Source organism: Nansenia antarctica (genome assembly GCF_963989245.1).
Source record: "Nansenia antarctica genome assembly, chromosome: 3".
Classification (NCBI taxonomy): domain Eukaryota; kingdom Metazoa; phylum Chordata; class Actinopteri; order Argentiniformes; family Microstomatidae; genus Nansenia; species Nansenia antarctica.
The window spans coordinates 45,565,692-45,583,583 of NC_137688.1; the positions used below are offsets into that span (position 1 = coordinate 45,565,692).

At 45.1% G+C, this 17,892-nt stretch overlaps 1 protein-coding gene across 2 annotated transcripts in view; it reads left to right on the plus strand.

Annotated features, from left to right (window-relative positions):
* agap1 (ArfGAP with GTPase domain, ankyrin repeat and PH domain 1) overlaps positions 1-17,892 on the plus strand; it is a gene marked incomplete at its 5' end in the record, with an annotated part of 128,869 nt that overhangs the window by 64,338 nt on the left and 46,639 nt on the right. For both annotated transcript variants that reach the window (XM_080526416.1, XM_080526417.1), the window contains 4 exons: positions 1,965-2,099; positions 12,221-12,348; positions 13,050-13,205; positions 13,860-13,952. In XM_080526416.1, coding sequence (XP_080382542.1) covers positions 1,965-2,099; positions 12,221-12,348; positions 13,050-13,205; positions 13,860-13,952 — 512 coding nt within the window. The remainder of the gene's footprint in view (positions 1-1,964; positions 2,100-12,220; positions 12,349-13,049; positions 13,206-13,859; positions 13,953-17,892) is intronic.

Sequence of the window (17,892 nt, forward strand, 5' to 3'; positions counted from 1 at the left end):
ATGAGACGAGCTATTGACTGATGGCTTTCTACTGCCAAATCATATTATTACAGCAAACATGTCGGTAGTTTGGCATCTGTTCTCTGAACAACAAGGGGAGGCTTATTCCGACATTGACTTCTGTTTTCGTTTTCACGATTTCAAAATAAAAGCGCGAGCTAAGCGTTGTTGAAAATGAATGACACATCGCTAGTCAACTAACACAGCTTGTTTTGTGAGCCTGCTAACAATGTAAAGTAGTGTTGTAGTTAACTAGGTAACAATGTAAAGTAGTGTTATAGTTAACTAGGTAACAATGTAAAGTAGTGTTATAGTTAACTAGGTAACAATGTAAAGTAGTGTTCTAGTTAACTAGGTAACAATGTTAAGTAGTGTTCTAGTTAACTAGGTAACAATGTAAAGTAGTGTTATAGTTAACTAGGTAACAATGTAAAGTAGTGTTATAGTTAACTAGGTAGCAGTGGGGATTACTCACCCAATCCATGCATTGCAATAGTTTGGCTTGACTAGCGAGTGTGATGTGATTTTCAACAATGTTGAAATGTATTTCCTTTTTTTTAATAAATGAACATTTGAATCGTTGCACCCCCTAGGATACCACTTTTTTTAGATCCAAGTACAAGTACTTACATTTGGGTTCTTGCCGATACCGAGTACCGATACAGAGTACTTTATAATACCATTATAGTTCAATAATGACAATTACAAACAATTACTTTGAAAACATGTTTTATTTTCATCAGCTGTTCCTCACTTTTTGACTGTAACAAATTAAATATGCGACATGGTTTGATGTTTTGGTCCTCAAACCATTTGTTTTTTTACAGATTATGAAAAGTGCATTCAAGCTTTCAAATGATTTTGTCATACATTGAAATCTGAAAATAGTTGAAGAAGATATTCTTATTTGAATATTGGTACGCCTCAAACCAAATACCGGAGAAAGTCGTTCTTAATCAAAACAGTTTTCTACCATCACTTTGGTAGCTAGCTAGTAGCAAACAAAAAACATTACTATGTAACTATCTAACTGCATGTTTAGCACATCACAACATGCTGATAGACCATGAACATGCTAAAAACACCTAACTACACATAACTAGATCACACAGTCCTTTTGAACAGTCCAAACAAGTTTGTTTACAAGCCATGCATCACTAATACTCACCCGAGTACAAAGCAGGAAGGCAGACGATGCAGTGAATCAAAAACAAGCTGAATTCGCTGACAAATGATGTGTGAAGTGTTTAGTGATCCTAAAACTGTTTCACCTGACCCTGTCACTATACAGAATTTAGCAGAGCATAATTTACAGTCTGCTCTACATTTGTCATCATCGCTTATCCTAAAATATCTCCAAACTGCTGGCATTACTCCTGCTCTACCTACTGCTACGGGAGGTTGCGTTACGTTGCCGTAAAGTGGTATCGGGAGCGGATGTATCAGAGTGGTTTTACGAGTACTTCTGAAGTAATTACTATAGAAGTAGTTGAAAAGTGTCAGTGTCAAGACGTTGTATTATTCTTAAGCCTGACTGGGTATGTTACTGTTACAGTTGTCACATGCAGTTGTTGCTAATCAATCCTGATTGTTTTTAATGTATCGATGGGTTGGAAAAAATAAACTAATCTAGGTGAATATCAAAGGCTTTATAAGAAATTCTCGCACAGCCCCTTTTCAAGACTTAGCCCTTACTTTTCACTAATCTGTTAACTTCAAGAATCTGTGTTTTATTAGTCACAACCTGACCCTGTGTATCAGAAGATTCTCTCATGCACTTCCACTGTTTGAGCACTAGAGGGTGGCAAATAATTATTTATTGATAAAGGCTGTGGGTATTCCAATGGTACTGTCACGTATGATATGGTTTGTGTCTGTGAAAAAATAACCTGAATATAATTTGGCCTTGTCTTGGCGTCATCACATATTCTCCTGATGCTGATCGCTTAGTCTTATGTCTACAGACGCCATCAGCTCAGCCAACCCCCGCGTTATTGATGACACACGAGCACGCAAGCTTTCCAACGACTTGAAGCGCTGCACCTACTACGAGACATGCGCCACCTACGGCCTCAACGTGGAACGGGTCTTCCAGGACGGTAAGAGTGCACCAAAGATCATTATTAAAGGACAGGAAGATAGCTCCTGCTAACTGATATTCATGTCTCTGGTTTGCGAGATGTAAAACCAAATGAGCTATATTAGTTACAGCTAAGGTAAGGGTTTGATGGCCGTTAAAGAGCCATTCACATTCTCTCCAACACCATACCAGTGTCCACATAATGTGAAAACTGCGATTTTCTCCGTTCTGTAGTCAAAGAGATTATGAGAAAAGGGTATTACCCCCCTAATGACATCATAGGGGATAATTTCCTTATGACCTTTTGTCTTGTTCCTGTTTTTCACATATATGGACACTATTATGGTGCTGGGGATAATGCATGTGTTGTTAAAAATTGGTGAAGCATCCCTTTAACTCACACCAAACCCTTACTTTAGCTGTAACTAATACGGCTCATTTGGTTTTACAATACAAATGGTTGAAGTGTCCCTTTAAGAACTTGGGTATGGTTAGTCCAGGGTTAGAATAGGGTCATGGTCAGCCATTTTCATTTTCTCTGCGCTATCCTGGTATGACGACACATCCTTCCATCATGGCTGCCTAAACATACAACATGTCTTCTCCCCAGTACTGCCACAGCCTCTGACTGACGGTTTGACTTCTTTATAAAGACACAGGGACACAATAAAAACCCTGGGAAGGTGACTTTTGCGCTGATGGCGGTCGTTTGCTTGGTCTTAATCATGTGTCAATTAAGTATTAAATGGACCCTCTCACCTATTTAGCTGAACCGAACCGCAATTAAGTTTTATAATACGGGGAGTGGAATGAGTCAGAAGGTACAAGGTCCCAGCTTATGCACTACGGTCCCCAGCACGAGCCATTAGTTTGGCCTGGCACATTTCAGGCCTGACTTATCCATCAAAGCCATGACAAATGGGGCCGATTGGATGTGTCAAATTATATGGTCCTTTTTTTCCCTTTTTTTCTCCCCTATTCTTTCCAGTTAGGAATTTGAGGCATTTTTCGTCGTACGGTCGTACTTGCTTCAAGGTGTGCTTACTTTTAAACTTGGTGGTTGGAAGTGTTGTGTAAGAGTATCGATAGTACCTTTCCCCGTATTCAAGGGACACCACAAATAGTAAATCCTGAGGCCCCCCCCCCCCTCTATCCTGTATTAATCATGGGAGCTGTAAGGCATTAATAAAGCTGTGGGTGTCATGTGCTGGCGCTGCCCGCTCGCCAGGCTGGGACGTAATTAGAGAAATATATGGCCATGCAATCAGTGGTTAATTACCAGCCCTGCTCCACTAACTCATCCACAGGGAGCGGTGTCTCCTCTCTCACCTCACGGTGCTGCTGCTGCTCCGGCGGTGGGTCGCTGTTATTTTCCTTCTTCTTTTAGCATGTCGTTTTTACGAATTTACTGGAATTAACTTGGAAATTAGGAATTGTGTTTGTATGTCTTCAACCCATAACTTGAATTGGTATTGGTTTGTATCGCGCATCAGGTTTAGAGAAGGATTGTTTGTTTTTCATCCTTTTAATGCTTGCTTGGCTAGGGAAGTAGAACATGCGCAACTGTTGATTTAGATGTGTTTCGTCTGAATGGGTGCTTAAGTGTAGCCTCATGTTTGTGTCACTGTTAAAAAATAGGTGAGCTTGCGCAGGATGTAGGCCTAGTCATTTGACATTGACTTGCTGGGCAATTTGTACATTTTTATGTCACTGTTGAGAAAGTGTTGTCATGGCTTTGACTGGCCACTAGAGAGCAGTACATGAATAGAGATGAAGACTTGGTTTTTACCACAACCCTCTGGTTCTCTGGTTTTTCCCTCCTTAATCTACCTTTACTGTGGGGCCCAGCTTATTCATAAGGGGTCTGGAGGTCAGATCAGAATAGGCCTTTCTGTCTATGTTCAGTCTCTGCCTTGTTACTTTGATGTGGAAATACAAGTCCATCCCAACATACTGTAGGCCTCTATGGTTTGGGACTGTGACAGAGCAGATATCCATAGCTAGTAGGCCAGAAAGTGATGTTTTTAACTGGGACAGGTGACAGACACTGAACTTCACCTTGAAGTTGTTTTCACTTCAGTGAGTGGGTTTAGGGGAACACACTACAAAGTGAAATGTTTTGCATTTGAAAATAGTTCAATTTGAGATCTTTTGTTGAGGTAACAACATTTTGCAGTTTTTGCTTGACCGTGGATATTACACAGGCTATTATTAAAAATAAAAATAAAGTTTACTTTATAATAATCTAATGCAACATTTTTACTCTTTGGCCCTTTGTCATAAGACACATTCAAGTGCAAAACATCTGCAAAGCTTTACATGCATTCATTGACAATACCTGTTGTTCCACGCTGAACCATTGTGCCAAACCCATTATACATGGGTGTTGAAGTGATTTGGAAGTGCTTTGGAGGTGGTGTAAATGCTGATAGACAGCGAGCAGCCTCCAGATTTTCCACTCCAGGGAAATCAGCTGGAACTGAAGCAGTTTACCAACTCTTTCCATGGGCCACCACAGCCCTGCAGGGCGGAGCAGCCATACACCTCTATGGGATTTAGGTGTGTGTGTGTATCTGTGAGTAAATGTGTATGCATGTTGATTTGTGTGCGTGTGCGTGCGTGTGCGTGTCTCATTTGTCTACAGGAAGGTTTGAGATAGTGTGGTGAGTGCAGCAGATGCAGCCTGGCTGTAGGGAGATGCCAGAGCTGTTGGCCCAGGAGGAAGATTTACACACTAAGTGCTGGGCTATTATCCTGTTAATTATTACACTGTTGGTGGAAGCCAAGTCTGCTGTAATTGTGTGTGTGTGTGTGTGTGTGTGTCTGTGTGTGTGTTGGTGTGTGTATGTGTATGTGTGGCTTTAATGTGTGGGTTCGTGACAGCCAAGTCTGTAATGTGCGGTAGCCTAAATGAAAGTAAGGGAAAAGGGCTAAAGTCCTTATTATTAGTGACACTGTCTCCTTGCATTTTTCATTTCATTATCCTCAATTAATCACGCTTTTTAATTATCCACTACAGTGGAATTCATTGATGAGTACGGAAATGATTTCTCGAAGGTTCTGTGTCGCAGCCGCGCTTTGACAGCAGTTTTTCTGCCCAGAGGTGTGTGTGGTTGTACGTGCACGAGTACTGTATGTGTGTGGATGTTTGTCGAGTACACACACACACACACACACACACACACACACACGGTTACGTTTGCCTGATTTAGCCCCCTCTTTTGCATCCAAGCAATGCATTTGCCATAATTACTACTTTACATGACCTTAATTTGGAGATGAGGACTGTAATGATGACGACACGGGGCCACTTGGCTTCTCTCTGCCTGCTGTGGACGACACAATTAAGATGCTCACAAAAATAATTGGTCTGAGGCTATCGTATGATTTCAGCTCCCACTAATTCTACTCCATCTCCATACACACACATACAGACACACACACATTTACACAGACACATATAATTGCCTCTGATAGAGGAACAATAGCAACATCTATCTCCTGTTTTCCCCTTATCTTATCACTGTCATAGTCTGTCAGAGTCATCCAGATGGTTGTTGGTTGGGGCCTGGGTCTGGCTACACCGAGTTTGTGGGTTCAATTCCCTCATGTTATGGACCATGTACAATTTTTATATCTGTTGGTTTATCTTATGGTTATAATGTTTTTGATGACCAAAATGATATTATTATGATTATTATTGTTATTATTTTTATTATTGTTATTATTATATGTTAATAAGGTGCCACACAGGCCTGGTGCAAGTTACAATATATGGAAAAATAATTGATGCTGTTTTGAATAAAACGAGTCTATTTGGCTGACGTCCAACTTTCAGTGATTCTCTGCAGATTGATTGCTTGTTAAAACACAAATGTAAATCAAAGTGTTGTGACTGCAAATTTGCTCATCGCCCTCAATTCATAGCAAGAGGAATAGTTGAGCAGTCGATTGAAAATGAAACTGCAATTTATGAAACGGAAATCATTCATTAATGCATTACGTGTATTGATTTTTGGGGGACATTGCATGCATATTCCATGATCTCACTTTATTTAAGTCTGGATTGATTTCTGTTAGGCACGCGATGTATGCCATAATTCCGTATAGTATATGTGAATACACATATAATAAAGTATTGCTTATATGCTCATAAACTATAAAAACCCCAAGCCATGAATAAATGTTGATTTGTACTAATTTGACAAGATTCCAATCAGAGGAAGTTCACCATACAATAAACCGATGCCTGGGCTTCTCGTAAATCAAATAGGCTCAAGCCAAGCCGATGTGTTGCAACGGATGCACGAAGATAAAAGAGGTTCCATTGCATGAGTGACCAGAAGATTTACCATTAAAAATAATTGGCGTAGTCATCGTTTGCATTAGATTTCTATGATGGAGTGTATGAGAGGAGGCCAAATGAAAGGGACAGTCGTTTGTTTTTGTCGGGGTCAAGTGCAGTGTGGTGTGGTACTGACGCTGAATGGGAAACATGCAATGTTGTAAATTGCGTTGTGAGGCTTTCATTGTTCATAGATGATCCCTTTTTCAGATCAGAGGGTAGAAACTGCATGAAAAGGCCAGGTGTGTGTGTGTGTGTGTGTGTGTGTGTGTGTGTGTGTGTATGTGTATGTCTGTGTTTTATTTATGCTTCCGTATGTGTGAATAGCTTTTAATTTGGGATTGTTTGCTTGGCTGTACTGTATGGAAAGAGGTCTGACTGCCATTCAGTGGTGAGTTGTAATGGTGTGTTGTAATGGCCACCGAAGCTTTGTCCAGTCAGCCAGGGCTTGTGGCCTGGGAAGGCTGTCTCTATGAGGGATGGGGGGGTGGGTCTGGGTGGGGGGTCCTGACAGTGCCCTGGCCCCTCGTCCATCAGCACGCTAATTTAATTATCCTAATTATGCCGGCATGCGCGCGCCGCCCCTGTGTCAGAGCGGGGACGCGAGCCCTTCGTTAGCACACGCTAACGAGCTGAGAAGCCTGCTGTCCTGCTCTTTACCCCCCCCCCCCCCTCAGAAGTGCCAGGACTAACACACACACACACACACACACACACACACACTCACACTCACACTCAACCCCACAAAGGAGACACTGATGAATGGTATTGTCACTGTCATATACTTTTATTGCTATAATTAGCTTCTGTGTTGTTGTTGTTGTTGTTGTTGTGTATGACATAGTCATGATTGCAATGTTATTCAACCAGGTCCAGGCATTTTCATTCACACCAGATCAATCTTCGATTAGGAAAGCTTGAAAGCAGTAGCCTGTTTAACAAGCTAAACTATAAAGCCATTGCTAGCGAGGAACATGGCTAAATTGTCTAGGCCGTCTTTTGAAGTGGTCGGCGCAATATGTAATGAAGCGGCTGTGTTTTACTTGGCTTCACGCTGGTTAGAAAAACAGTTTGCCTTAAAACAAGCCCCATAAATAGCCAACTGACTGAACAGACCGCTAAGGAGAGCAGCAGACGTATGCCTACCTGTGGCTTTGACTTCAAATGATGGTCTAAATTGCATTTGTGTGCCCCTGTATTCACAGTTACTGTATTCAAGTAGCTCTAACTAAGAGTAAGAACCAAGATTAACCGCTGTATTTATGTCGTGGATGCCATTTTCAAAATTGAGACACATTCCTACTTCGTCAGTAAGGGGGAGAGGCCCTTCCTCAACAGTGTCCTCGCAGAGGGAAATCAAGAGACTGTATCTGTGCGGTTATTAAGGCGAATTAGCCTGGGATTGTTTTTATAACAAATGTAAGGGTTTGTCTCAGTAGATCAGCGTTTCCCTCGTGGCCTCATGGCTTGCGCCGGCGCTGTGCAGCTCCAGAGAGGGAGGTTGGGGGGCTCACACAAAGACACTTGACGTGAGCGTCAATGGCTGGCCATCAATAACACCCTGTGTTATTGAGTTTTCAGCCTGGTCCCCCTCGCAGGCTCTTGAAACCGAGTGTGTCCATGTGGGGCCCAGTGTGTGTCAACGCAGTGTTTGTGACACCTATGTGTTTGTATGAGAATGTGGGGACCTGTGTGTGGAACCTTTGGTGTACCTTTGGGGACACCTGTGTGTGTGTGTGTGTGTGTGTGTGTGTGTGTGTGTGTGCGCGTGTGCGTGTGCGTGCGCGTGTGCGCGTGTGTGCGTGTGCGCGCGTGCGTGCCCATTGTGGGGTCCTTCTGTGTCCATGTACGGCCTCTGGCTGAGAGAGAGCAGGTCTGGAGGATGGTTTAATTACTAGGTTGTAAGTGAGGTACAACTGTGACCTTTTCCTCGGATCCCTGGCGGGCTCCCCGCGCGACGCGGCCCAGCGCCTCATCTGACACGCTTCTCCTTCTGACTCATTAGTTCATATTTATAGCACGCCACCGCTAACCGTCCTGACAGCGGTGTAATAAACTCACCAGGACACTTTCTTATCTCACTGTATACTTTCTGTGTTCACTATTTATTGTCCATGTATACACTCAACCTCTTCCTCTCACTCTTTCACCCTCTCCTCTATCCCTTTCTTGCTAACCTGTCCTCATATCCCTTTCCAGTGGGGTGTTGGAGGCAAAAACGTTAGTCCCCACCCGGGCCTCCGGCTGACCTTTCCTCCTCTCCCATTCTACCTCTCACTCTCTCCAGTTCTTTTTCTTCGTCTCTGGGTTGCAGTGGGAGGGCATGGTCCTTGTGCCCAGCAGGGGGCTGTTGTTGTTGTTGAACCCCACCAGCAGAAAGGACACTCACTGACGAACAAAAAGAACTGCTCATATCCCAACTCCAATCAGTCTGCCCCAACCACAGGATAGACCTGGAAAAAATCTCAGAAAACATTAACATGATACCCAATGAGAATTATTTGTATTCACCTTTTTAATGAAATAGTATCTAGACAATCCATACTAGACATAAACTGTCACAAGATCACACCTGTCAGTGTCTGTTTCGTGCTTCTGTCAATTGGACATTCGAGGGGAAAAAAGTGTTTGTGATCGATAAACCAATTCATCGGTATTGTCTGAATGATATTTCCAGTGAATTGGATGCAAGTGAATAGAGTTATTGTAAAAGGAGGCATGGCTGTTTAAATGGAGGCAGTTGCATAGTCTCTACCACTTACCGGCCCTTCTATCCTCAGTGGCGAGGCTCTGTCATAAATCTGATCAAATGGGAGACATTTCCATTAGAATAAATGGCAGACTCTCAGAGGAGAACTAAGATTGATGGTTAAAGTTAAATCGTATTAGCCGTGCAGTTTAAATATTTAACACAGTCTTATCATAACTGTTCTTAACACTTAAAGTAATATACAGCTGGGCATGGCTGTGTATGTATATGTAGACATGTATCACATATATCTTTTTCGGGTCAGCTGAGTCCATTGTACATCACTGTATATCACTGTACGTTGGCTGTTACCCAATAGGCCTCGTAGCCCTAGGGCACTGTCTATTGCGGAGGAATTGTATTAAGCAGTATTAATGTGTGTACAGTAATATACATGCTATCAGTTTTCATCAGTGTCTTCCATAATAGTCATATTACTGTAGGAGTACCTCCTCTACCGTATACTCTACATTTATACCCAATAATGTGTCTGCCAGTTTAGTTCATTCGACTCCAAGCGGCAGCAAACGTTTCCAATTTAGAAAAATAAAATAAAATAAACTTTTTTTTTTTTTCTTTTTCTTTTTGGGGCAGTCCCATTCATATTTTTCATTTTGTTGGACAGATATAGTGAAGACAGACAGGAAAGTAAGGAGAAGAAGGGAGAGCGGGCATGTCAGCAGGGAATGGGCCGGATTCGAACCCAATGCCGACATGGGCATATGTATGCACTGTAGACCGCGGTGCTAGACCACTGGACACCCCAGGCCATGAAAATATTTAGTTTTTGACATATCCTGGACACACCGGGTTAGTGATTCCAGGATTACAATTAGACCTAGGAGTTTTACCAGTGTGTTTTTACCAGAGAGCAAGTTTCAACGGCCTGCCCTTGGCTCGGCCCTCTCACCTGAAGGTAAATGTTTATGACGGGGCTCCTCATTAAAACCCAGGGGCTTTAATGGAGCCAATTAAAACAATGGCTTCATCTCCAACCAAATGAAACCCGGCCATGTTTATTGGGACGAGGAGATAATGGAGTGTGCCGGCGTAAACGAATGTCGTTAACCCTCGACTGCCTGGAGACGAGTCCTGAAAGAGAAAACACTGAAACTTTTGGTGATGTCATTTTTGCAGGAGTTTGTTGTAGGTTGTCGACATTCGATGGATCCCTCCTTGAGTTTTTGTTCCCTTTTCAAACGCTGTGGCGATGCTTGTCGAGGAGTGTGCATTTTATGGTTCTAGGAGTGTGTTTACGAACTGAGCTCAACAATCTCCCACCCTCTTTTGGTTTGTCCTGTGGAGAGATCTAAATTTGAACACTTGAACTCCTCCGATGTCCCTCCCCCCCCTAGGGGGGCCGGATCAATTGTCTTGATCGCCATAGAGATGACGGAGCGTTTGAATACAGTATCTCCCCCTGATTGGGCCACAGGCCTAGGCCCGGGGAATCGATTGGAGGCTGCAGTCCGCCCATTGATTGACATTGCCCTTTTCGTTAGCACTGATAGCACCAATCCAGGAGAGGAAGACTGATGCTTCTCTCTCGACCTGGGCAGCTTAATAATCATGAAATAATTGGGGGAGCTGTAGCTGGTAACTAATGTCCTGTGGAGCGTTTGGAGAGTGGAGGGCGGACGTGGAGGTCCCTGGTGGAGCAGATGAATAGGAGAATCACACAGCGGCCTACGTCAGCATTATGAGAAGTTATGGACTGGTGGGCACTGCTAGTGTACTCCACGGCCTTGGTGTCTCTGCCTGACTCTCTCTTTCTCTCTGGTCGGTCGGTAAGCCTCTCTTCTCTATTTATTTCTCACTTTCTCCTTTTCGGTCCTTCTCTCTCTGTTGGTCGTCACTCAGAAAGTTAGAAAATCAATAGCATTTGTATTGTATAATATGTCATGCTATATTATTGCACAGCAATATCAGCAATTTATTTGTTATATATTATTAAAACTTTATTTAAGCAGGGAGGTCCGACTGAAACCAAAGTCTCTTTTTCAGAGGAGTCCTGCTCCTAGTCCCACAGATATAAAATTATCATGACATATCAATAACAGACATAAGTCAATTCAAAACATGTACATTCCTCCGATGACAGGTCCTTTATCAAGATCTTAAACGGACTAAGGGATAAACAAGAATCAAATTTGAGCACATTTTAAATACAGTACATCGGGGCACAGAAACAAAAGGCTGATTTACCGAGTTCAGACGAAATGCGTGGAACTTTGAGGTTTAGCCAAGCTTGGTACTCTGGAGAGCATGTCTGCCATAAAAGCAACCATGTGAGGTAAAATAGGAAGTTTTAAAAGAACTGCTTTATATCCAAATCACATCCAAGGATAAACCCTTCTTGAAGTCAGAATTCCGGACACAGAAACTATCCCTGGAAATGAACCGCAGAGGAGTGATAAACCTAGTCTAGTGGTTTAAGAACTGAGGCTGCCACATGCATGTTGTGTCACCATAGTTGAGGACAGGAGGTAGTGTCATCTGGACAATCCTCATATTCTCAAAGGTGAAGCGAGACTAATTTCTATACTATTCTATATTTAAGAATACAAATGACCTCAGGTTCTTGATGAGTTTTAAAAGACAGTTTATCGTCAGTCCAAATGGACCAGGTGCTTTGATGAGGGTACTAAATTTAGGCTCCTTTCCGGGTACAAATATGCAGGTCATTGTAATCAATGTTATGGATCTAGAGAAAAACATCACCTTAGTGCTGTCCTCATTCAGCAGCAGCTTAACATCAGCAAGCGATCTATGAATAGAATCAAAACCATGCTAAAGGTCAACAATGGCCTGCTGACCTTAGGGGGGGGGGGGGCACAGGAGTAGACAACAGTATCATCAGCATAATGTGTTGTATATAACCAAAGTGTCATTTCCCCATATTATTTTGTATAAAATGACTTCACACAGCGATGAACTGGAATGCCAGACCATCATTGCAATAAACCCAAATTGAGCAGATTTTTAAGTTTGTGTGCATATCTGTTGTGAAGCTGCACCTCAGACTGACGTCATCTCTGTTTTGCAGTGGCCCAGAAAATCGTGGCCACCCGAAAGAAGCAGCAACTATCCATCGGTCCCTGCAAGTCTCTCCCCAACTCCCCCAGCCACTCCTCGGTGTGCTCTGCACAGGTGTCTGCAGTACACATCAGTCAGGTGAGTAACACGTGTGCACACACAGCCACACACACACAGACACACACGGGCACACACACACACACACAGACACACATGCGCAGACATGCGCACGCACACACAGACACACACACGCGCACACACACACACACACACACCGACACACACCTGCCTCAACCACTTGACCACAAGCCGTATCTCCTTTTCCTCCCTCTCTTCCTCTATCAGAGTAGTGTGGTCAGGAAGGCTTCTCTCCATCAGTATCAGCAGCCATGCAGACCGTTTACCAGCCCCGCTTCGATCCGCACCGCTCAATCCCCATTGATTTCTCATTAAAACACCATCATTCAGCTTGTCTCCCAAACCCAGCTCTCACCCCCCTAGAGAGTCATGTTTGTTTTCATACTCTCCTGCAAAATGGCCCCTCAGTGCTTCTGTGCTCCTCCACCCACTGTTCCGTCCTCCCAGACTGGGGGCTTATGGAAACGTCACCACAGGCTGGGGGGTTGTGAATGGTTATGAATGGGGAGGGACAGACATGTGCAGTGAGCAATAGCATTAGGCATATTATGTGGATGTAGGTAGCATAAAGCCCAGGTTATGTTCAATGCCATTCAGTCGCGTTTGGATTAACAGTTGTTTCTCTACAACCCCCCCCCCCCCCCACACACACACACACACACACACACACACACACACACACCCTTCTCCCCTCTCTACAGACCAGTAATGGTGGAGGTAGTTTGAGTGACTACTCCTCGTCGGTCCCCTCCACTCCCAGCACCAGCCAGAAGGAGCTGCGCATCGATGTGCCCCAGACCGCCAACACCCCCACACCTGTCCGCAAGCAGTCCAAACGCCGCTCCAACCTCTTCACTGTGAGTTGCTCTCTCCCTCTCACTAACACACACACACACACACACACACACACACACACACACACACACACACACACACACACACACACACACACACACACACACACCTGTAAGAGAGACACATGCAGTACACACACACACACACACACACACACACACACACAGGTGCAATCTTGCATAATAAACATCCACAATACTCATATTATAATAATATACAAATTAATGCGGTTTTATTGTTTCTTGATTCACCATATTTGGTGAATTAAGATTTTAAGATAATGGATACTGTATTTCTTAGACACCTATATTTTTCTTGTTTTGAATGTGGTTACATTTTCATTCGAGGTTGTAAAATTAGAATATATCCTATTTCTAATATCCCCTTCATATATCCCCTTTCTAGTCTTTCCCACTATTTGAGCTGCCTGAAGTAAAGGTATATTTGTAGAATGAACACGTCGACCATTCTCAATTAGCAACTTGGAGCGAGGTCATGCCTGTGTCAAGTTGACTCCTACACCCAATACTCCCGGTGACCTCCGAGGGGCCTGTGTACTGTAGACTACAAAGAGACAGACGCAGACAAAGTCCCACATCAGGCTCCAATCGGAGGTTTTTGAGGACTAACAAGATGTCGCCCCTTGTTCTCCACAGTCTCGGAAGGCGAGCGAGCCAGACAAGGACAAGAAAGGACTGGAGGGCCGCGCAGACAGCATTGGAAGCGGCCGCGCTATCCCAATTAAACAGGTAAGGGATCTGGCCCTGGACCGTCTGCGCCGGGAAGATAATTAGGGTCCGGCGGCGGCATATCGGTGGAGAAAGGGGGGTGGGGTGGGGTGGGGTGGGGGGTAGGTGGGGGGGGGGGGGCTGTGATCAACCGTCAGCCAGACGCAGGGCCCCCACCCCGTTTGATGCCTTCGCCTTGATTAACAGCGAAAGCGCACACTTGACATCAATTAGACTTCGGGTTCTCCCGGGTATTGAAATGAGATCATTAGGATAAGGAGTGGGAAGGGATTTCTTTCTCTCTCTCACTCTTTCACCCCCCTCTCCCACCCCACCCCCACCCCCACCGCTCCATGCCTCGCTCTTGTTGAGGAGAGAGAGAGGAAGAGAAGAGGCTGAGGAACCTAATGAAGTCCAGGCTACCAGCGAGCATATGGACCCCGCTCCCCTTTCTCTTTTCAAAGACACAGCCTTTTTTTTCCCTGTGTAGCCCAAGCTCTTTGATTGGGGCATCGGCAGGCGAGAGGGTTGGGGTATGGGGGGGCTGAGGAAGAGGGTACTGAAGCAGAGAGCAGCAGCTCAAGAGCCCCCCCCTCCCCCACACATCCACCCCCACCCCCACCGCATCACCCCCCCTCCCGCTGTGATCTGGGAGAGATTGTTTGAGTTGGCCTTAATTTGTCGCAAACAAGAGCCTTGCGAAAGGAACGAGGGAGAGGGGGGGAGGCATCTCCCGTGCACTTCAACTGGAGTGTAAGGAAATCAGGCAATTAGCGGCCGCTAATCGCGGCCTCTCATGTCAGCGCGGCGGCCTCGTTTGTAATCTCCTAATGAACAAATTGCATCTCTGATTAGGGCCGCCTTTCAACGGCTCTGCGGTGGTAAGAGAGCCGTGTCGCGGAGCCCGCCGAGAGAGAGAGAGAGAGAGAGAGAGAGAGAGAGAGAGAGAGACACAGAGAGAGAGAGAGAGAGAGAGAGAGAGAGAGAGAGAGAGAGAGAGAGAGAGAGAGAGAGAGAGAGACTGCGCGCTCTGACTTCCTAAACATGCACTGCTATTGCTGCTACTGATCTGCAGGAGGAGGCCCCTGGTTGAGGCAGCACAGCAGAGAGCTGGGTTATTGGCGCCGAAGATGTTTACTTGTGAAATGTTTACACGGGTCCTTTCCCCCTCCCCCCCCCTCTAAAAATCCCCTGCCAGGATCAAACGAGACTCACAAGTCGGGAGCCGTCTCCTCTGTTCTTCCCGTGGCATCCCTAGTCATTGATGCCGTTGCCTCTTATAACACTGCTACCCTGTAAACTCTGAAAAGTGCCCCCAATCAATCATTAGGATGGTCTCTATTAGTTCACGTAGCGGAATACATCATTTGGTCGTTGACAGTAAAGTTGTAGGCGCTTGGTGTAATTGAATGGTGTCCTATGGTTATGCAATGTTGGCAGTCTGGATGATACTGTGTAAATGATGACATGGTTGGATGTGACTCAGAGAGGGAGCCCACGCAGCCTCATTACCATGTGAGCACATGGCATCCCTGAGCTTATCTCTGAGGAAATGAGGATGTTGTGGATTTAATTAGTATGGTAAACTTCCAAATGTTTCATGTGTCTGCTTACCCTCCCTGATTCTAGGTGTGTGGTGTATGTGCGTGTGGTGTGCGTGTGGTGTGCGTGTGGTGTGCCTGTGGTGTGTGTGTGTGTGTGTGTGTGTGTGTGTGTGTGTGTGTGTGTGTGTGTGTGTGTGTGTGTGTGTGTGTACATTTCTGACAGAATCTGCGTATTTTTTAAATATACTGTATATGAATCAAAACAACACTCAAAAAGTACTGTGGCAACGGTAAAATGTGTCTGTTTTAGTTTCCAAATAAAATGTTCAGTTCTGCTGTAAACATACTCAATACAGCCTTATTTCCTGACAAATGCGCAAAAGTAGTCTTGCACTTTCAGTTCATTGGGTGGCCTCAGGCATGTGATGCTGTCAAAGAGAAACCAAAACCTGCCTTTCAGATTGGAAAGTGGGTTTATCAACACCGCGTGAAAAGAGTGAAATTGACAAATGATTTTATCTGAGTGTTTGGAGTGTGTTTACGGTATCTTTACGGAACTAATAGGTTCCAGTGGGCAACACAAGCAGACCAAAAGCTGCAACTTAACATTGAAAGAAGTGAGTTGGCCTAACCCTAACTAGAGTATTAGAGGGGAGAATCATAAAGGGACCAGGACAACTTTGGTTTTGCATGTTGCCTTCAGTGAACAGTGACTCAGGGAAACAGGTAAACTGGCCAAAACCCCTTTATATCAGATCAGTTATCACATTTTGGCGTGTGCCATCCAGTCGTGCTTGCCGAATGATTCACCAGCATGAGCACCGAATCGGCCTGTCGACAGCTCCAGACGAGAATAAAGTGGAACAGGCAAGCGCTCAGAGGCACAGGCCAGAGCATCCCTTTTTGGAACTGGATGCTAATTGATTTGATCATTCCCCGTGGTCTTTCCTCCTGCGAACGGACCGCGTCTCTCTCCATCTCTCCTCCTGCCTCTCAGTGTCGGCGGCAGGCTTGCCGGGCGGCAGACCTGCTCCCTAATTAGACTGTGTACGTGTGTGTTAAGGTGTGTGTCTGTCTGTGTGTGTCTCTGTGTGTTTTTGTGTGTCTCTGTGTCTCTCACTCTCTCACTCTCTCTCTCTCTCTGTGTGTGTGTGTGTGTGTGTGTGTGAGAGAGAGAAGGGGGTAGAAAGAGAAATTGGGCTACCTGTCCCCTATTAGCGCTCTGTTTAAATTCTCTGTGTGAGAGCGAGAGAGGAGAGGGTGGCTAGCTGTGCCTCCCCATTAGCACTCCATTTACTATCCGTTTTAATGAGAACAGCCTCTGACTCTCTCAGCCCTCTCACCGCTCACCTTTTGTCTCTCAGAAAAAAAACGCTGTCACAAATGAGAACAGACGTACGATTACTCTGCGACTCCGTACACGCCAGCTCCCCCCCCCCCTCCGAGAAGAGCAGAAGTATGCATTATCGTTCCCTGGCTTCGGGTGTCCTGGTTTGTCTGCCATGTTGGAGCGAGGAACGGGCACTCATAATCACTTTGGCAGATGTCTGATTCTGTTAGGTTTCGCCCTGGCGCCCCGTTCCTTGAAGGTATGGCGGTAATTGTCGGTCAATTAATCATGCGAGGTTGATGAGGATGTTTCCCAGAATCAGTGGTGTCGACAACACTGTAGTTGTCGCTGTCTGGCACCGGATCTTAACGTGGTGATCAGGAACTTCAGGCAATGGGGATTGCTCTATTAAATTGCTTTTAATTTCCGCAACGTTTGTCTTGTTTGAGAACCTTTCGCAGGATTTATTTATTTGTTTGTGTGTGTGTTTATTTGCATGTTTGTGTTTGAAGCATGCTTCTTCCCAGCACCACAACTCCCCAGCGTGGTGTATCTGCTGTTAGCCGTGATCTCATTAGGAGGGTTATTGTTCTGACTCCCCCACTCACGGTGACGCTGGTGCGCTGCTCTCAGCTCCCATAAAAGGCTTTGTTCAAGAAAATGCCTTCATTAGGACACGGTGCTCATTAAAACATGCACACAGCTCGGCCAGGCAAAGCTAGCACAGGGTCTGCAGACTGGACCTGTATAATGAGGGTGGGACGGACTCCCACTCTTCAGCAATTACACAGCCCAAAGCCCAGAGGTCCAGTGCTCCCAACTCCCTTAGCCACATACACACACACACACACACACACACACACACACAGGCAAACACACTGACTGTATTAATGCTGAGTGTGGGCGTGACGAGGTCAGACGTGTCACCTACCTACATGCCTGTCTTGGGTCCCTGCTAACGTGGCCTCCACTGTGGCCTGTCTCTGTAGTTTGTGCTCCAGAGAGAGTGGGAGTTAGGTGACACAATACGAAGCTGACCATCTTTTCTTGAACGTGTGTGTCTGTGTGTGTGTGTGTGTCTGTGTGT